This window comes from Volvox carteri (assembly GCF_000143455.1).
Source record: "Volvox carteri f. nagariensis unplaced genomic scaffold VOLCAscaffold_27, whole genome shotgun sequence".
Taxonomy (NCBI): domain Eukaryota; kingdom Viridiplantae; phylum Chlorophyta; class Chlorophyceae; order Chlamydomonadales; family Volvocaceae; genus Volvox; species Volvox carteri.
Window position 1 is genome coordinate 347,163 of NW_003307570.1, and position 18,719 is coordinate 365,881.

The window sequence follows — 18,719 nt, forward strand, 5'->3', positions numbered from 1 at the left end:
GGAGAGGGGGGAAGCCGCACACATAAGAATATGAAACAATGTGAAAAAAGAAAAAAAGGACGACGGCGGGTGTGGCCGGTGCGGGTGTTTGGATACGTTGGGACATAAAGGCTGCCATCATCATCATCATCATCAGCAGCAGCAGCAGCAGCAGCAGCAGCAAGGGCAGTGGCAGCACAAAAGTGGAAGCAAAGGTTGCTCCGCGGCTGTGGCTGCGGCTGCGACTGCGCTGACAGAGGAGGAGGAGGAGGAGGGAGAGGAGGACCCTGTTCCCAGCTGATCAATCAAATCCACAACACGTGGGGCACCTACTTGAAATCCTCGTACATGATGCACATGGGCACCTCGGGGACCTTGTTGCCTGTTTTGGATCGCGACAAGTTTAAATAATAATTTAAAGCTTGAAGTAGCGGTCAGGGGTCGGCGCCGAAGGTGGAATGGAGGGACACACAGCTCGCGTGGGAAGCAGAGCACGACGGCGGTGGGCGGTGGGCGGAGGATTGGGGTTGGGGTTGGGGTTGGGGGAAGGAGGAGGATGGGGCCGCTGTTACTCTTACTGTGTAGCTCGCAAAACCCTACCAGCACCACCTCACCCACCCCGTCACACTGATTTTAATATCACCTTCCTGCTGCTACTGCTACTGCTGCCCCCCCCTTGGTGCTACTGCCGCAGGCGCTCTGGTTTTCGTCTTCAGCCTTTGGTGGAACAGTATACAATAACAATATAGAGAGTCATTTACACCCCCTAAGCCCGAGTAAGTTAACCTGTAGGTTTTACGGTTTTACGGTTTTACGGTTTTAGGGGTTTTGGGTTTTATACCTGTGTGTGTGGATGCCTATTGGAGAGGCGGGCTGTGCCAGGAAGGAGGGATGATAGAACGAGTGAGGGGGCCCCCCTGACTAAGGGGCTTTACACCCCCCTCCCCTCCCTGGAGCACCCCCTGGTGCGGTCTCACACTCTTCGACTTTCTTAGCCTCTTGCATTATTGCATGTAAAAAGGAATGAATTCATCCATGTGGACTGAGAAAAACCCTAAAACCCTCCCTCCCTTCTGCCCACATCTCCCCCTATCACCTCATCTACCCAACCACCCGCAACCACCTCCAACCACCCACCGGGGTACATCGGCTCCGGAAGGGGCTCCAGAACCGCCTCCTCGTCCTCTCGACCAAACGGCCGTAACAGCAACCCAATGGCGGTCTGCGGTTAATAACAACCAACCAACCCAACCAACCATTTAACCGATCAACTGTCCCAGCAGCAGAAAAGCGGTATCAAAAAACCCCAAGTGCAGGTTGTGCGAGCGCCCCCACCCGGCCATATGACGGTATTAGAGGCCTTTGGAGGCGGATGGGAGGGAACATCAACACACACACACACACACACACACACACACACCACGCTGGCCCATGCTTCCATCCCTCACCCTCGCCCTCGCCCTCGTGACCCACATCCCCGGGGCACCCAAACCACCACCCCGCACTACACACACATACACACACGCACACACGCACAAACACAGCCTTGGAATCCCCCTTGGTTCGTAAAGGCGGGACCGCTAATTGCTCGTACAAGCAGCGGATGTAACACACACGCAGGCACACACACGCACACACATACACGGCACTCGGCCCCTCTTCCCCAACCCCCTTGCCTGCTGTACGAGGTGTACGGCCAAATCGGACATGACACGATGGCCCTGGTCGCCTGGATGGATGTCTGGAAGTTGGGAAAACGGTTGGGGAAGCGGTTGGGATTGCAAACTTGCGGTTACGATTTGCCGGGTGGGGTTGCGGGTTGCGGTTGGATGGGTGGTGCCTTGGATGCGACGAAGGTCCGGACGTTACATTCGTTGTATGGCCAACTGCCAACTACCAGATAGTCGCGAAGAAACTCAAAGTACGAGCTTTTTCTTGAAAAGTCGTACAGGAGTACGAATGTGCCTCCCGATATCCCCCACCCCCAGTTGGGCCCCCCCTGGAGGGGCACTCACCAAAAAATGTCTGATCCCACCTAAAGCCATCAGTCTCCTTAAATGCGGCAAGGCGATACAGTGCCGTACGCACAGACAGCATCTGCACATCGTAGTACTGCGCGATGGCGCCTGTACGGCATTGGTCACAACGGGAGTTTGGCCAACCCCTCAGATTGCGTTCCTCTTCACTTCTTCGTTCCCCACCATGTCATGCTGCACTGTTACTTGGCGGTAAAATCGATAACAAGAAGCTAGTTGCAACGAGAAGTTAGTTACAACGATAAGTTAGTTGTAACGATAAGTTAGTAGCAACGATAAGTTAGTTGTAACGATAAGAAGCAACGCTCATTGCACTTCAAAGAACTAAAGACCTGAGCTCCAGTGACAGTGGCTCAGAGCAGTCAAGGCACACGGCAAGAGGACGAGCACACGGCAGCTGCGGGCGGGCGGGGGGGTCCGGGTAACCCGCGGCGGGCAAGGGGGGGGGGCGTCGGTCGATACACACGGCCAGCACGCGGTCACACTCACCATCCACGTCTTCTAGGGTTTCATAGAAGCGTCTGTCCGCGACAGCGAGGTAGGTTGCGTGTGTAGGTAAGTAGGTATGTAGGTATGTGCGCGCGAGAGGGAAAGGGCCGGGCGTCAGACAAGAAATGTACGCCTGTATTCTGTCTGTCTGTATGCATGTATATACATGCATGTATATACGTATGTATATATTTACGTTTAACACTATTACCCGCTCCAGGAAGAGGTGAATAGGGGAAACAATCCACAACAGAAAGTACGACAGTTTCGAGAAAAGGTCTTAAGCCGTACACATTCCAGCCCTTCCACCCAGGCATACACCAAAGCACAACCTGGCACCGGCAAACCCCCCCCCGGGGGGGAAGAAAAGGCACCCAATCCTCAACACCCGCAACCCTGTTACCACCACACACACACACACACACACTCACACCACACACACTCACTCACTCTCATTCATTCATTCACCCCCCCCGCCCCCCAAATCCAAACCTCCTCCTCCCCTCCGAAACCCACTTGTATATATCCCCCGGGTGCCGCGGGTGGCCTGGCGGGTATGACGCCATGCCGTGTGTCGGCGAGTGCATGAGAACCACCGCAGGCCGCCGCGGCAGTGCTAAGAGCCGCCGTACAAGTCGCTCCATGTCCTGTGCTCCGGAAGGGATAGGGGCAAAGGGGGGGTGGGTGGGAAACGGGGGCGAGATGGGGAGGATGGGGGCCGGGGGGCCGGGAAGTGTTAGAAGTGTCTATGTGGGTGTGTTGGCTTCCTTCCAACACCGACCGCGCAAGGGGCGAGCTGTCTGGGGCTGTGAGTGCCGCTTTGGCAGGCGGGGGGAGCGAAAGAGCAACCACCTCCCAACCACCTCCCAACCACCTGCCGACAACCTGTCGACAACCCCACCACGCCACCAGCCACAACAACCAAGCACGCACACACACACACATACACACACACACATACACACACACATACACACACAAACACACACACAGAGACACACTCCTCCAACGGCCCTCCCGACCCCACTAAACCCACCCGAACTCGATCGTTCTCAACGGAGGCAATGTACCCATCATTGAGGGTGAACTCTATGAACACCAGCTCGACGTCCTTGTGGTCCACGGACTGCTCCAGACACAGACTGACATGCAGGACGACAGACACCGGCCGGCGGAAGTGGGGTTGGGGAGCGAACAAAACCCAAATCACGTGCCAATTTACAATTTACAAATCCGGCTGCGGGAGATATACATACTGAAATACAGCAGAGGCATCATCACACCTAAGAGGCCAGGAAGGCTGTAGATACGCGGACAGACGCAGAATACCAACCGGCTGGAGTGGAGGGGTATATGCGGGAGATGGGAGGTACGAGGGGAAATCATATGCAAGGAAACAAATCATAAACAAGGAATGAAATGAATGATCTGGCGGCGTGCTAAGTCCAAAACTGGTGCGGGGGACGCGGGGGGTAGGGAGGGACTCTGGGGGGGGGGCTGCTCAGCGAGCCCACAGGCCCAGCAAAGACATAAACCCCACTCACTTGCGACAGACATACACGTGTACACACACGTGCACGTATAAACATACATACACACTTACATCATGTATGCACTAGGCACTCCTGGCACGCAGCCGTTACGTGCGGTGATGTTGGCTCGGGGGAAGGCCTCGATCTGCGGCCAAGAGGGTTGGAGGTTGGGGGTTGGGGGTTGGGGGTTGGGGGTTGGGCGCTACTGAGGTGGGGGGTTGTAACCCCCACCCCGGGGTGGGGGTTAGGGGGACGTGGTGCGGTGCAGCGCGGTGTGCGGCGTGCGGTACTATTGAGATGGTGAGGGGGTGGCATGGGTGAGGGGGTGGTGATGCAGTGGTGGTTTGCGTTCTCATTGCGTCGAGGGGCAATGGGGGATGTGGATGCGCGGAAGGCAGCGAGTGCGCAGCGGGTCGAATGGCAGCCTAGCCCTGGCAATAGCCCTAGCCCTAGTGCAGCTGGCGGTGGCGGCGGCGGTCGTGCGGTGCGTGGGGGTGCTCTCTGCCTTATAACCCCCTCCTTTCCCCCATTGCAAGGTCACGGGTGATCAGGGGCGCACACACACACACACACGCACACACGCAGCAGCCCCTGGCCAGTGTCAGGCCCGGATCAATATGTAACAAATACACAAACACACAAATACACGCACACACGCACCCCGAACCCGAGGTGGTGGTGGTGGTGGTGGTGGTACGTACCATCCACTTGGAGAAGTGGCTGAACCAGTCAGTTTCCCCGCGCCTGCTGACCCCCTGACCCCAGCTTATACTACACGGTAGGAGGGGAGGGGGGTGGGGGAAAGAGGTAAGGAGCACGCGGGGGATAGGAGATGGTGCACAATCGTAGGTAGCCTTTGGGGGTTGACAGTTCACAGGTAGCCTTTGGGGGTTGACAGTTCACAGGTAGCCTTTGGGGGTTGACAGTTCACAAGTTAGATGTCGGTGAAAGGTGGGGTACCGAGAAGGGCTCCTTCCCCTTAATGAAAACGAGTTACTGAGCGCTTGGCGAAGCCCTGGCATTCAGGTGTGGTGGGGTGGTTCGGGGTGACGGGGGTGGTGTGGGCGCGGGAGGGAGGGGGGAGGGCGCAGTGGTCATCTCGTGAAGCAAGCAAACGCGCAATCTACTACTTGCCTGCCGCCGACGATGCCGACGTGCACATCGTGGCCGGCAACCAATCGGCCAATGACGTGCCGCAAACGTGAAGAAGCACCGCGATAGGTTATTCCTCTTTCAAGCTGGGTTACCGGCAGTATGAACTGATACGACTTGAACATTGACGAGAATATACTCGTCAAGGGCTGCGACCCGATCGACACGCTTGAGTACGTGTGTCCCCAGTCCCACTGCAAATCCGTGCGTATAGCAGTTCGCTCTAAACTGTTTTCCCATAAAGCCAGCACCTGGCAGGACTGCGCGATCAAAATAAACACCGTAGTAACTGGAAAAAGCTGCAGCAACTTCCCGAGCATTTTAGTTTGGGAGCTAATATGTCATAACTATTCCACGCATAACTATCTTAACCAGAGATAAAACGCGAGAGCCTTTCCAATTTGCGACACGGGTTAAAGCTATGCGACAAAGTAGGAAAATCCTTTTGGTCGCCTGGATTAGCAAGTTACACCAGTTTTAAGTTTTTGTTGTCAAGGAAAAGAATTGATAAAATGCCGTCAAGTTACACCTTTCCAACAAAGTACTCAATCTTTCAACAAGTTCAAGTGCATTAGCTCCACCAGCTCCATTCCATGTTGTACGAAATCCATACATCGCTGGCCGGGGCGTAGCACATTTCTAATGTCTACGGCAGTCTACGGGACGAGCAACGGCATCGGAAGTAGTTTCCGCCGTTACTGCGCCTATAGAAATGGGCCTATTAGATCAATTTCTGTATACTTAGCGCTATCTGACGCGTGGTGGAATAACGCTTCTGGCAGGTTTCATTATAAATATGAAATTAAGGAATTATTCCTAATTTCGAGCCACCACCCCTGCAACGCGATGCCCAAGAAGCAAATACTACGATGCAGATGAAAGTTACGTAGAGGACCACATAGATCGTTGCTGATGGGTGGGCGCTAACGTTGCTCGCATCTTTTACAAGTGCGCAGCCCCGAGAAGTCCAATCCCCCAGCAAAGTGCCCAAACATTTAACCTCATGTTGTGTCAAAAACAGGAATTGCGAAAGCTCCCTTATCTTGTTAAGCAACTACACGGCTCTGCTTAGACGGTATCTTCTGCTTCAGTTGCTAGAGCAGAACTAGGCTTCCGTCACCCTGCAACTATGAAGGCAATATGATTGGGCTCATCACCATCATACGAACTCCTTTGTTAGCATGGGATCCACGCCGTACTGTTTCTTCAAGTGACAAACTGCCTGTAATCGTCAAAGCTCCTTATCGCAATGTTGCCATACATTAAGAGGATTATCACTACCTGGCCAGAGGTGAACAATGGCTTCACTTTCCGTGATTTTATTAAGTCCAAGCACGCTGGCCTGGCGCTGCTGCAGTTTTACATCACGTTACATCCAGCCTCAGGGAACTGCGAAGAGTAAGCTTAAAACTGCAAATCCTTCAAACTCTGCGCGAGAACCTCGTTTCTTTTTGCTGGGTTCCCGGCGCCGTTCTGCCGTACCTCTAGCACAACGTCCTGCAACCTTTCCTTATGGCGGGGCCCTGCAGATGGACCTCAAGAATCGTCGGGGGCCAGGTTGCCATTAACGGGTCAACTGTGTTAGAACCTGACCACGTCCTCAGGTCGGTTTGGCAGCAGCAGTGACGCAAGCTGCACCTGGCTGCACATCCCATATGGCCAGCATGCATTGGAAGCAACCGCGTCTTATTCGTCCGCAACGCCACAAGCAGAGCCTCCGGTTGCACGTTTGGCGCCATCAAGCTATCTATCTAGATCTATTGCCAGGCAGGCCATTTTTCAAAATACAAAATTCAAACACAAACACGAAGAGATCAGCGAAAGCGTCCTGTTGGGGCCCCAATTCTGTTCGCCGGAAGAACCATCGTTGCGAAACTGAGCCTGTAATGGCCCGCATGTGTGTCCTTCACCATTTTCGGCTGCAACCGCACCCGCACCCGCTACCCGACCAAGGATCAAGAGACCGAGACTGGCCCAAACTACCAATACAAACATCTCTGCTCTTTTCATAGTTGCATTCTGTGGCTTGGATCGTCTCGCAGGGTTGGCGATGTTGTGTCGTACACACGGCGGCCATGGCGGGAGCCGCCGAGTCCGAGCTACGTGGACGTGCTGTACGAGGATGACGACGTCGTGCGTACGATTGTTAACTGCGATTGTTAACCAAAGTCGTAATCACCAAAAGTTGATTTTGTTTGCGGGCCGCATCTGATTTTTACCTTTCTCTCCCCCTCAAACATGGACACGCACACACGTACACACACACACACACACGTACACCCCTCAACACACTCGTTCGTGCATCCCTCAGGTCGCGCTCTGCAAGCCCGCTGGTCTGCAAGTGCTGCCCGCAGCCATGTTGCACCAACGCACCGTCCTGACCCTGCTACAGCACCACTACGGCAACCCACCGGTCGCAAACAAAGACGTAAACGCACCGGCTGCAACTCTAGCTGTAGCTGTAGCAGCAGCACCACCGCCAGCAGCCCCGGGCGGCAACAACTCCCCTGAGACTGATGAGCCGCCGGCTCCGGCTGAAACCACCGCGGACCATTCCCAGCATAGACATAGAGAAGCCCCGCCGCCTTCCCCCTTGCACCAGCAATCCAAACATGCTCGACAGGGACAGCGACAGGGACAGCAGCGGCCTGTGCCGGGGATGCCCGAGGGAACGCGGGCCTGTGTGGCTGTGGCTCCCGTGCACCGACTGGGTCGAGGCACCTCCGGTACGTGTGGCTGGCTGGATGTGGGGGGAAGGAGTAGTGGGTGAGTGGCGATTGCAGAGGAGAGGCCTTGGGTCTTGGGCGCGGGGCTGGGACCATCGTGGAGTGTTTTTTTGCCTCTTCACGCCGCGCCGCCGCTGTGCGCACTTACGACAGTCCACTCCACTCCACTCCTCTCCACACCGCGCCACATCTGCCCTGTCCGCAGCGCGTCTCCCCGTTGTGTGATGTCATCTTCTGTGATGTCCGGGTGTGCGCGCACAGTGTGCGGAGTGGCTTGCGTGCTGAGCATGCATCACACAACGGGGAGACGTGCTGCGGACAGGGCAGATGTGGAGCGGTGTGGAGTGGAGTGGAGTGGAGTGGAGTGGCTTGCGTGCTAAAGACATCACACACATCAAGCCACTCCGCACCCTGTGCGCGCACTCTCGGGCACGACGGGGTCTCTAAATGCGTTCGTTCGTTCGTGCGCGTCTGTCTGTAAGTCTGTACGTATGTATGTATGTGTGTTTCTGCGGTCCCTTACCACCAACACGTGGCACCTCGCTTGTTTGTCTGTCATCGCAACACACAGGTCTGCTGTTGTGTGCACGCACCACACACGCCAGGCAGCGGCTAACCGAACTAATGAGCGGCAAAACCGCCGCCGCCGCTGCAGCAGCAGCAGCGGCAACGGCGGGCACTGAAGCAAGGGGGTTGGTGGCGGCAGCACAACTCGGGGGCGAGGACGGCGGCAGAGCCTCGTCATTAGGCTCTGAAACCACCGTGCCGCGGCCTCCCCCGCCGCCGCCGCCGCCACCGTTGCGGAAGATCTACCGGTCCCTAGTGCAGGGTATTGTGGCGGAGGATGAGGTAGGTGAGTGGCGGGTGGTGAGCCCCAACGCCTCCGCAACCCTGCCGTGTCCTTCCCAAACCCTCTTTACCCGTCCTCCCCCCCCTCCTTGCTGGCGGCCCCCCGCAGGGCCGTGTGGATGTGCCCATAGGGCCCGTCCAGTACCCGGGGGTTGACGGGGGCCTCTTCGCTGCCACACCGGGGGGCAAACCCGCTGCCAGCATCTGGAGAGTCCTGGAGCGCCGACCCGGGGGGGGCAGGAGTCGGCAGTCCCCTCCTCCGCCTCCAGCTGCTGCTGCTGCTGCTGCTGCTGCTGGGGTCGCTGTCGCGGCTGCTGAGCTAGATCTTGGAGGGGGGCCCGCTGTAGCAGAGGCAGTGGCAGAGGCAGTGGCAGGCGAGGGAGGGCCACAGCGGGTAGAGGAGCAGCAGTTGCAAGGCCAGCAGCAGCAGCAGTTGCAACGGGCTGGGGAGGCAGCAGCGGCTGCAGCGGCTGCAGCGCGGACGGTGGTGGAGGAGGACCAGGGGGACCCGGGACATACACTTATGGAGGTACGTCGTCAGTACACACACACACACACACACACACACACACACACACACACACACACACACACACACACACGCACCCAGACGTCGATGTGACAGGTCAGAGAGCACGCAGGGCTGTAGACCAGGATCACCCTGGCGCACCGCTTCCTTGTTTCGGGTTCGAAGTGCTGCGTGCTGACGCGCGTGTGTGTATGTGCGTGTGTGTGCTCTATCGTGCTTCGCACACCTCCGCGCACAAAGTACCTTCACAGCAATGGAGGGGCTGTTTGTCGATGTGAGCCGCCCGCAGACCGCCCGCAGACCGAGGCACTCCGTAACCGACTGATGTGTTTGTTTTAGGCGCTTTGTGTTGCGAGTGCGAGATTGCCGGTCAGCGCTTTGGCGTGATGATGTTGTGGATCTTCCTCAGTGGTGGATTTGGATTTTTTCATCTAAGCACTATTTTTGGATCTACGTGTAATTTTTGGATCTACGTGTAATTTCTGGATCTACGTGTAATTTTTGGATCTACGTGTATATAATTATTCAGGTGGAGATTCTGACAGGTCGACCGCATCAAATCCGAATCCATATGGCTGCAATGGGCCATCCACTCGTTGGAGATCCACTGTACGGCATCGGTGGCCTTCCCCGGGTATGTCGTACACTGGGGCCGGCACGGGGATCGATGTCTCCTTTTTTGGATCTCCTGGGATGTCCCGACCTCTTAAGGGGTGAACGGGAAGGCATCGTGACGTCATCGTGGCATGCCGCAACACCCACAATATTAACCCCAGTATTGCAACAACAACACCGGCGCCACCATAGCGCCAGCATCAACGTAACGTGGACACCACACACTGTGTAACACAATCTCCAGCTCCATCATCACCTCCGCCTCGTCAACGCGTCTATCTTCCCTCACTCACTCCCTCGCTCACTCCACGCATTCTCGCCCGCCCGCCCAGCAGGCCGGCCTAGACCTTGCCGTACTGGAGGAGACGGAGTCAGGTGCTGCATCCAACCCCAAGTCCTCTGATCTCCGCGACGGTGCTTTCGGAAGGCCAGGTGCGTGTATAAATGTGTGATAGTGTGTGTGTGTGTGTGAGAGAGAGAGAGAGAGTGTGTGTGTGTGAGAGTGTGTGTGTGTGTACTGACCCGCTTGTTTCTTATGGTGTCCATCTCCTGGAGGCGTCACGTGCCAGGACCAGGACCAGGGGAACCCGTAATAATCTCTCAACCTCTATCCCCTTCAATATTGCAGCTTAGTTCAGGCTGAGGCTTACCTTATCATACAATAAATATGTTATATATATGTTATATATAATATATACAACATATTTATTGTATGATGGCGTTCCTCTCGCTCGGGTGTACACTTACGTGTATGTATGTATGTGCCATCCCCCGGGGCTTGCTGGGCTACACAGGGTTTGGCGTTATGTATGTCATCAGATCGTTCATTACCCCCGAGCCACAGTTCACAGGCTGCAGAGGACTTCACTCGTTAACTTCTGGATCACATGCCCATTCTGTATTCCGGAGCAATCTTAGACCCCTCCAAACACACCCCCATCACAAACACACCCATTCCATCCACACGAATTTTGTTTCTTGTGACGAAGATTCACACACCAGACTGCCCGCCTGTCATTCATCCACGTTGCCGTGTCCACCTCGGCCCGTCCCCGCCCGCACTCGCCGTGCTATGCAGGGGACTGCGGCTATCATTTGCATGCTCTGGAGCTCCACCTGCCCCACCCAACAACCACTAGCCACATGCTGCTGCTCAGGGCGCCCCCACCCTCGCTGCTCATGACAGCCGAGGAAATGGAGGAGGAGATGGTGGTCAAGGTGGAGCACCGGTTTGAGCTATAGAATGATGGTTGTTGTGTTGGAAGTGGTCGTGGCAAAGTGGTCGTGGCAAGTGGTCGTGGCAAGTGGTGGGGCAGGCGGCACCTGCGGGCGCATGGTGGATACTGCCACAGTTTTTGTGTGGCCAGGCAAGTTAAGACTGGGTGTTAGAGCAGCGCAGAGTGGGCCGCTGATAGCTGGTGGCAGTCCAGATGCCTGTGGCGGTTGCGGCATTAATGATTCAGATCAACGGTGTCAACGGTGTGCTGAGAGTTAGTTGACCCTTGGTGAAGAGTTGCGTCGTCGTTGCTGTGTAGTTGGCTAGTTCTGATTGATCGACACATTCTGTGCTGGTGACAAGTACGTGGGGTTGGATGATGGCTAAGCTCCTAGGCAGACTGAAGTCAGTGTGTGATAATTGGAGTCACGTAATATGATGTGTGGGACAGGGGGGGCATACCTTCACCCTGTGGCCGCCACCCGGCAGACCCTGCCTTCACCGGTATTTCGGGGCACCCGCATCCAGTCACCCTAGCTAACTTTTCAGTGGATCGCTCAGGTTCAGCACCCACCACCGACATCCAACGGAATCCGCCGGATCAACGGTGGCGGCTCAACTCCATTCCTGGTCGGCTCGCAGGTCAACTTTATCTCAGGTCACCACCGTCCATCGACTAGGGGCACTTTTACCTCCCACCATCGGAAGGATTTTTCGACCTTGACCGGCCTCGATAACACATGTTATAATATATATGTCGCCTGGTGTGACATAGGGTGCTTGGAGAGGTGGGGCAATCCGATGGTGCAAACCGGCCGTCGGGCACCGGACCAACCGCTGTGCATCGGCGCTGGCCATGCGCACGACGTCCCGATGCAAAATCCGGAACCACAGCCTGACCACGTTGCATGTGCAACAAATGTCTGAGCCAACTTCCTAACTGTTGAGAGAGCCGACGATTGGCATGCCATACCCTACATGCGGCGAAATCAAACGAATCTCCCACATACACATCTCGAACTATAACCATAAGCATGTACACCGACCCTGGCTTTTCCCTTCAGAACCCGCTGATTGCTATAGGGTTAAGAGCAGCGCCTTGCTCCGCCTTCCTGGAGCCTTCTTGGGTTCGGGACCATCATCCATCGCCCTAGCAGGTGCCGATGTCCGTCATGTGGCGCTGTGGGGCCTCCCCACCTTCTCCCCTTCCCATGCGTTGCCTTTATTTTGAGCTGAGATGGAGCCTCCTTTCCAAGGGGCTTCCACGCTTAATGAAAAGCCTTTGCTTGATTCCGGTTGGGGACTGAGCTTGGCCTGCACAGAGAATAATGCTAAGTCCTACCATACATACGTACCTCCACATATGTACATACTTACATACACCGATACACATTTACACAGATACACATACACGCAGATGCATGTACGTACTTAGCCACCATGCGCTCTTTTATCATCGTTTACATGAGGCAGAGACACAGGGTCGCGCGCCCCCGGACGAGCAGGAGGGGACCGTGGCCCCTCAGGCCCCTCTCTCTCTTCCCGCTAGGGGGAGAGTGCTTCGGCGGTCGCTCCTTCCCACTGGGGTACGGTTAGGTGCCCATGGCCAGCGTCAGGCCCGGATCGATGTGTAACAGAAAACACACACATACACTTACACACGCGTGACGGAGCCTTGACTTGTGAGAGCGTACGCGCGTGCGACGCCTCCTCCCACCCCCCGGGGGAGGAGAGCGGAGCTAGCGGACCTGCGGCTCTCGGCTGCTTAGGAGGGGGCAGAGGCCCCCCTCGCGCTCCTCTCCCGTCCGCGGGCGAGAGCTTAGGCGGTCTTTCCGTTGGGGCTGGGCAGCAGCCCCTGGCCAGTGTCAGGCCCGGTCAGATACTTGTCACGTTCGCACACATGTACACATGCACAGATACACATACACATACGCACAGATGCACATGTACACATGTTACACGCACACACAGATACACTTCTGCTGCGGCAACACTGACGATGTACAACTCCAGGCGCCAACAACCGGAACCCACGGCGAGAGAGTACAACCATTCCCTCGACAAACAAAACCCGACACCACTTCCCCCGACACCACTTCTCGATGATCCCCTTCCCACTCGAAGTCATGCGCGCTACTATTGCCCCACTGTGCGACCCCCAAGCGCCCTAAGAGCAGCAACAACAACAACAATGGGTGCACCACTCGCCGCGTGGAGGTGGATGGGCTTCCGTTAGAGGTCCGTGGTGGGCCAGCCGCCTGGATTACCTCTTAACCCCCCTCTACCCCCCCCCGCCCAAAATAAGTCCAACAGATTACAGGGCGGCCCATTCCCGGGCAGGCAGGCGGACAGGCGGGCAGCCGGGTGGGTGAGTAGGTGGACATCTAAAACGGCTCAGACCCGGCTGAAGGACACGAATCAACTCTCCTACGGATTAACACACGATGGCAATAACTTCGGCAGGCAACTACGTCCTCCTCCCCACAGATGGTAGCGTTGGCAGACACCGTACAGCATCGTACCTCGTAGTGTGTACACTCCAGCAGCAGATACGGGACAGCCCAGCCCCCTAGTCGCATTAAAAGCTCCCGACCTCACAGCAGCGTACACATGCACGCACGCCCCTTTGATACACTCACACGTCTGTACATCATCCAGAAAGGCCCGTGCATGGGTCGTAATATCCTCCACTAGCAGCAGCAGCAGCAGCAGCAGCAGCAGCAGCAGAGCACCCAGTGTGGGTGTGATGTGTGATGTGTGATTTTAATCGTCCCGTGCATGGCCCTATCCTCACAGCCCGTTGCCTCATTACGCCACCACTACCAGCTAAGCCATTCTATATATGGCGTCCCTACCAGTGCTGGCACTGCATCCAGCACCGTTTCCTGCCCCGACAGTTCTGATGTTTTATCCCACCAGGCGGGCCATGTGGTGATGATCTGTTATGTGTGTATCGGTGATGGCACGGGCGAGATAGCCGACCCTCGGGTCGCTCAATACACAGGTTCACTGTCATCTAGGGCACAGCCCCCTAAAATGCACGGCTAAAGACCCCCGATCCGATCCTGCCTGACCCGATCCTGCTCCAGGATCAAGCAAAACTACACGGGTTGGCACAATACTTCGTGCAGCAGGCAGTGCATCACCTCCTTGTGGGCGATAATAACGGCTCATAACGTACCAAAATAACATTTGAAACTTCAGATGTGAAGTCGAAAATCTCATCCTGATTCAGTCGCTGCGTCTAATGCCCCTGGGTAAGGCAGCCAGCGATAAAAGATGAAATATAAGTCCGTGATGTGGCCTTGTCTTAGTCATGATGTATTGATGCTGCGTCGTACAGGCCAGGGGCGTGTTGGAGTAGTTGGTTTCTCTAGGAGATGAGCATGCGTCCATCACCTTTGCTCAATCCTTAAACCCATACCGCCGCCAATATGTTTGATCCATATATGTGCACATATATGAGATATACAATGTATACGTGTGTGTAACATATGGGATATGCGCACATTAGGCATAACATTACAGGCTCGACTCACGGCTAAACAGCTTCATTTATGCCAACTTGATTTAGTATACCTATAGTAGTAATATGTAGTGCGGGCAACCAAAATTGTCATGCAAGCTGCAGTGCGAGGCCGCGCGCGTGTCGCCATAAAAAGCATAGGCCGCGACTACCTTTCCTGCCGACCTCCCTGCCTGTCTGCCCAGCGCAAGCCGCATTCCTCCGACGCCTCTGCCTGCCGCTTCTTCCGGGCTTCACATAGGCCTTCGTGGTCCTTCGTTTTTCCCGACACACACCACACACATAGTCGGTCTGCCCTCCGTTCACATCCTCCCCCCCGGCATTAGCTGCCTGCCCGCCGGTGGGGGCCGGGTGGTGGTGGAGGTGGCTGGATTTGGAATCCATATAAATTACCCAAATGAAGACATCTACCAACGAATTCAGTCAACTCAGCATCCATTAGAACAGCGCGGCTCCCAATGCCAGTCCCTGCATTGCCTGAGTACGCGTTTCACTACGTATAAGCGTATGTATATAATACATGTGCAGTGCAGGTCACAGACATTACCAAAGCATGAAGGAGGGGGAGGGCGCATGAAGGCTCCAGGGCGCGTGGAGAACACGTAACACCAACGTAACACCAACTCTTTGGCCCGACCAGCAGGTCTCAAAACGGCAGAGACGCAGAGAACTTCGGACACATCGGAGCAACAACAACAACTATAAACATGGACCGCCTCAAATGGGGGAGGGAGGCTCGTGTTGTCCCTTCCCTCGCCGCTTCTTCAGCTTCTTCCTGTGGGTAGCCGCATGCCGAAAAATACACAAGACTGCGCTACCCCAAAGTTTGGATTGATTGGGTTTCAGCACCAGGGAAAACTGGCGCCGCAAATCGGTTCCGGGTACAAGTTCATGCACCATGAAGTCCTCATCGAAATCAGGGGCAACATAAAAGCAACCCCATAAAACATTAATCTGACAAGCTATAAAACCACAAAACCATAAAACATAGCATCCGAACTCGGTCTAGATTCGCGCAACGGCGCCACCTGCTGAAGCCGCTAATAAGAAAGCGGATAATCAATTATGAAGGTCTAAACATAATGTTCATCCTTCCCGTACTTCCTTTTTTTCCCCCATCCTTCGACACCTTGCATCATTCAGTCACGGATAAAAACTGCATCGCCATTAATCTTAGCTAATTGTAAAAATTGAGCATCCATCGCGCATGATGATATTCTTCCGGCGTTAATTGGAGGCATAACGGCAAATGCCAGTCAAGCACCGGCCGCTGGCCTCACCATCCGCCGATCAGCATCCCCCCACACTTTTTTACCACTTTGACACACCCAACCAAAACCAGAGATACTCTCGACCTCTGGTTTCATAATCCATTACCATACTCTCGCCATATCCGCGGCTTCCATGGCCACATGGGGCATCCTTTGCTCTTTTACGGCCTACCGGAGCCCTCCGAGACAGACCCAAACTTTGCACAGTCACACAATCACATACTCTGAATCTTCCTCCCATACTCCTCCCCTACAGGCGTACAAACGCCGCACCTGCTCTAATGGAATGTTTTGTCAGCCCAGGGGCTCATTTCCGCTACCGCTGCCGCGCCCGGCCAGCAACGCGGCCCCGCCGCCAGCACCGCCCATCCCGTCATTTCCCCCGGCGGCACCCCACACCGCTTTCGCGATGCTCAGTGGCCCCGCCATAAGGCCCCTCCCCAGTCCCACCATTAATAGGCCGTTCGCCAATAGTCCGTAAAATGTCCGGCCGCCGCTCATAGGTACAGCCCCAGCAGCCGCTGCAGCTGTTGCCCCTGCAGGGGCTCCTCCACATCCCCCGCCCACTCGAAGGTGCGCATGGATCCCTTGCCCTTGATCGCCGTCAAGCCCAAGTCCCGCCACGGCTCGCTCGGCAGACGCTCCCGTGTGGCGGCGCTTACGTGGATGCTGCCAGGTCGGCAGGTGGACTCCATGCGACTGGCCACGTTCTGCAGGGACACCAGACAAGGAAGCAGGGAGAGAAACAAGAGAAGCATAGAAGGGAACAGGGAGCAATCGCTTTGGCTATATTCTTTTCGCTGCCTGCTGTGACCCATGGGTCGGTCTCTGTCATGAAACCAAAGTTGACCGACGAAAAGGTCGAAAGCCGCCGAATGTGTTGGTGGTGATCTAGCAAACGGTTTGACAGCGTCCACGGTGTTTTTACCCCTGGCCGAGTAAACTTTTTCATTCCAAAAAGAGAAGCAAATCGCTTCGCACCAAGGCTATTCATTTCCGAAAAGCAGCGAGTCGGGGGACGGTGGTGTTCCCAAGGAGCGAAAGGTCCGCGGGCGGGGGGCAGCTCGCGGGGGCCGGTGGAGAAGAGGCGGTGAGGAAACACGAGGGAGGACGGATGCGGTAACGGGAACGGGGGCTGCAATCAGGCTGAACTCAGGCGGAATGGGGAAGCGCTGCAACCAAAGGGCTCTGGGGTGCGTCGCACCAAAGGGGGGGGATCGTTCCCCGTCAGCCGAGCCCCCGTCAGCCAGTCCCCTCTGCCCTCTCCCCTCTGCCCTCTCCCCTCCCTCTCCCCTCCCTCTCCCCTCCCTCTCCCCTCCTTCCTCCCCTTTCCCCCTCTCCCCCCTCCCCCACTCACCACCGTGTCCCCAAACAAACAGAACCTGGGCATGGTGTCCCCCACCACCCCGCTGGTCACCGGACCGCTGTGCAGACCCACACGCAACTGAACCGGTTGGCCGTTGTGCGGCAAACGAACGTCCCGGGACACGCGGAGTATCGCCTGGGTCGCGTGTGTGTATGTGCGTATGTATGCGTGTGTACACGTGCGCGTGTTTTGCGTTTTGCACGGGGGAGAAGGGGAAGGAGAGAGAGGGGGGAACGAGGTGTCGGCAGGGGCTCCCGGGGGACTAGAAAGAGGTACACTGAGGATTATGGTTTGGAATGTGGTTATGGATGTCCTGTGGTTGTGGATGGCCATCATGGTCGTACATATGAGGCCCATATGAGGCGCACTTTGCATTTGTTCATTTTTCACGTGTGCTATGTGTTGGTGCTGACCCTTGGCAAGGTTTACGACTGATTAATGGCCCTATAGCCTGTCCAGCCGCCACAGGGCGACGGCAATGTGTGTGTGTGTTTGTGTGTGTGTGTGTTTGTGTGTGTGTGTGTGTGTGTTTGTGTGTGTGTGTGTTTGTATGTTTGTGTGTGTGTGTTTGTGTGTGTGTGTGTGTTTGTGTTTGTGTGTGTGTTTGTGTTTGTGTTTGTGTGTGTTTGTGTGTGTGTGTGTGTTTGTGTGTGTGTGTGTGTTTGTGTTTGTGTGTGTGTGTGTTTGTGTGTGTGTGTGTGTTTGTGTGTGTGTTTGTGTGTGTTTGTGTGTGTTTGTGTGTGTTTGTGTGTGTTTGTGTGTGTTTGTGTGTGTATGTGTGTATGTGTGTGTGCGCACACACGTGGCTGTGGTGTCAGCAGCACCTCCCCGGCCCACCTTGGCGAACTCCATGGTTCGTACGGCATGTAGCGGATCCTCCGCACCGCTGATGACGGACTTGTACCCGTCTTCGTCGTACGCCACCAACCCGCCGGCCACCATGTAACAGTCTTGCGACAAAGCGGGAGGACGGATGGGGATGGGGCGAGGGCAGAAAAGGGGCAGTTAGTTGGCATCAACGGTCGTAACAACCTGGTTGGTTAAAATTAACGAACCCGATGGACCGATAGACCGATGGCAACAACTCCACCTCTAGTGTACGGCACAAGTGCAACACGTGGAGGTGAAGCGGTACTGACGTCAGCAGCAGGCAGAGGCACCTGCGCTGAGCACACAGAGAGAGGCTGACTAGGGAACCAAACCACCAGAACTAACGGAAAACGGACATCAGCGGTTGTGCAGGGTCAGCAAGGCGAGCAGCAAGGGCACAAACATGCCGTGTGAGGTCGCGTCACGTCACTTCAATGTACGGCACACCTACCTCCAATTGTTTCCACTTTATAGACTTTGTAGATATCCACAAGGCCGTCGAATCTGCTGTACAGGTCGTTGAGGAAGGTCATGACTGTGAAGGGGCTGGCGGAGTGGCACAT

General features: G+C 55.7%; 3 protein-coding genes across 3 annotated transcripts in view; 1 reads left to right on the forward strand and 2 right to left on the reverse strand.

Annotated features, from left to right (window-relative positions):
- Positions 1-5,783, reverse strand: part of VOLCADRAFT_92614 (uncharacterized protein) — a gene marked incomplete at both ends in the record, with an annotated part of 9,026 nt that extends 3,243 nt beyond the window's left edge. Inside the window, 10 exons of the mRNA XM_002952033.1 lie at positions 313-400; positions 1,117-1,201; positions 1,428-1,483; positions 1,995-2,105; positions 2,505-2,536; positions 3,021-3,151; positions 3,541-3,646; positions 4,108-4,181; positions 4,738-4,807; positions 5,770-5,783. Of these exons, the coding sequence (XP_002952079.1) occupies positions 313-400; positions 1,117-1,201; positions 1,428-1,483; positions 1,995-2,105; positions 2,505-2,536; positions 3,021-3,151; positions 3,541-3,646; positions 4,108-4,181; positions 4,738-4,807; positions 5,770-5,783 (767 nt within the window). The remainder of the gene's footprint in view (positions 1-312; positions 401-1,116; positions 1,202-1,427; positions 1,484-1,994; positions 2,106-2,504; positions 2,537-3,020; positions 3,152-3,540; positions 3,647-4,107; positions 4,182-4,737; positions 4,808-5,769) is intronic.
- A 654-nt stretch (positions 5,784-6,437) lies between these two features.
- Positions 6,438-10,139, forward strand: pus6 (pseudouridine synthase; the record flags this gene model as incomplete). Its single annotated transcript, XM_002951963.1, has 10 exons — positions 6,438-6,586; positions 6,718-6,792; positions 7,231-7,321; positions 7,500-7,601; positions 7,857-7,914; positions 8,486-8,610; positions 8,722-8,763; positions 8,873-9,012; positions 9,405-9,408; positions 9,822-10,139. The coding sequence occupies 10 exons, from the start codon at positions 6,438-6,440 to the stop codon at positions 10,137-10,139; spliced, it is 1,104 nt and encodes a 367-aa protein (XP_002952009.1).
- Positions 10,140-16,417: 6,278 nt separating this feature from the next.
- cyc28 (guanylyl and adenylyl cyclase family member) lies at positions 16,418-18,719 on the reverse strand (the record flags this gene model as incomplete). The annotated part of the gene is made up of 4 exons (XM_002952034.1): positions 16,418-16,630; positions 17,278-17,421; positions 18,148-18,236; positions 18,608-18,719. 4 exons carry the CDS (start codon positions 18,717-18,719, stop codon positions 16,418-16,420), a joined length of 558 nt encoding a protein of 185 aa, XP_002952080.1.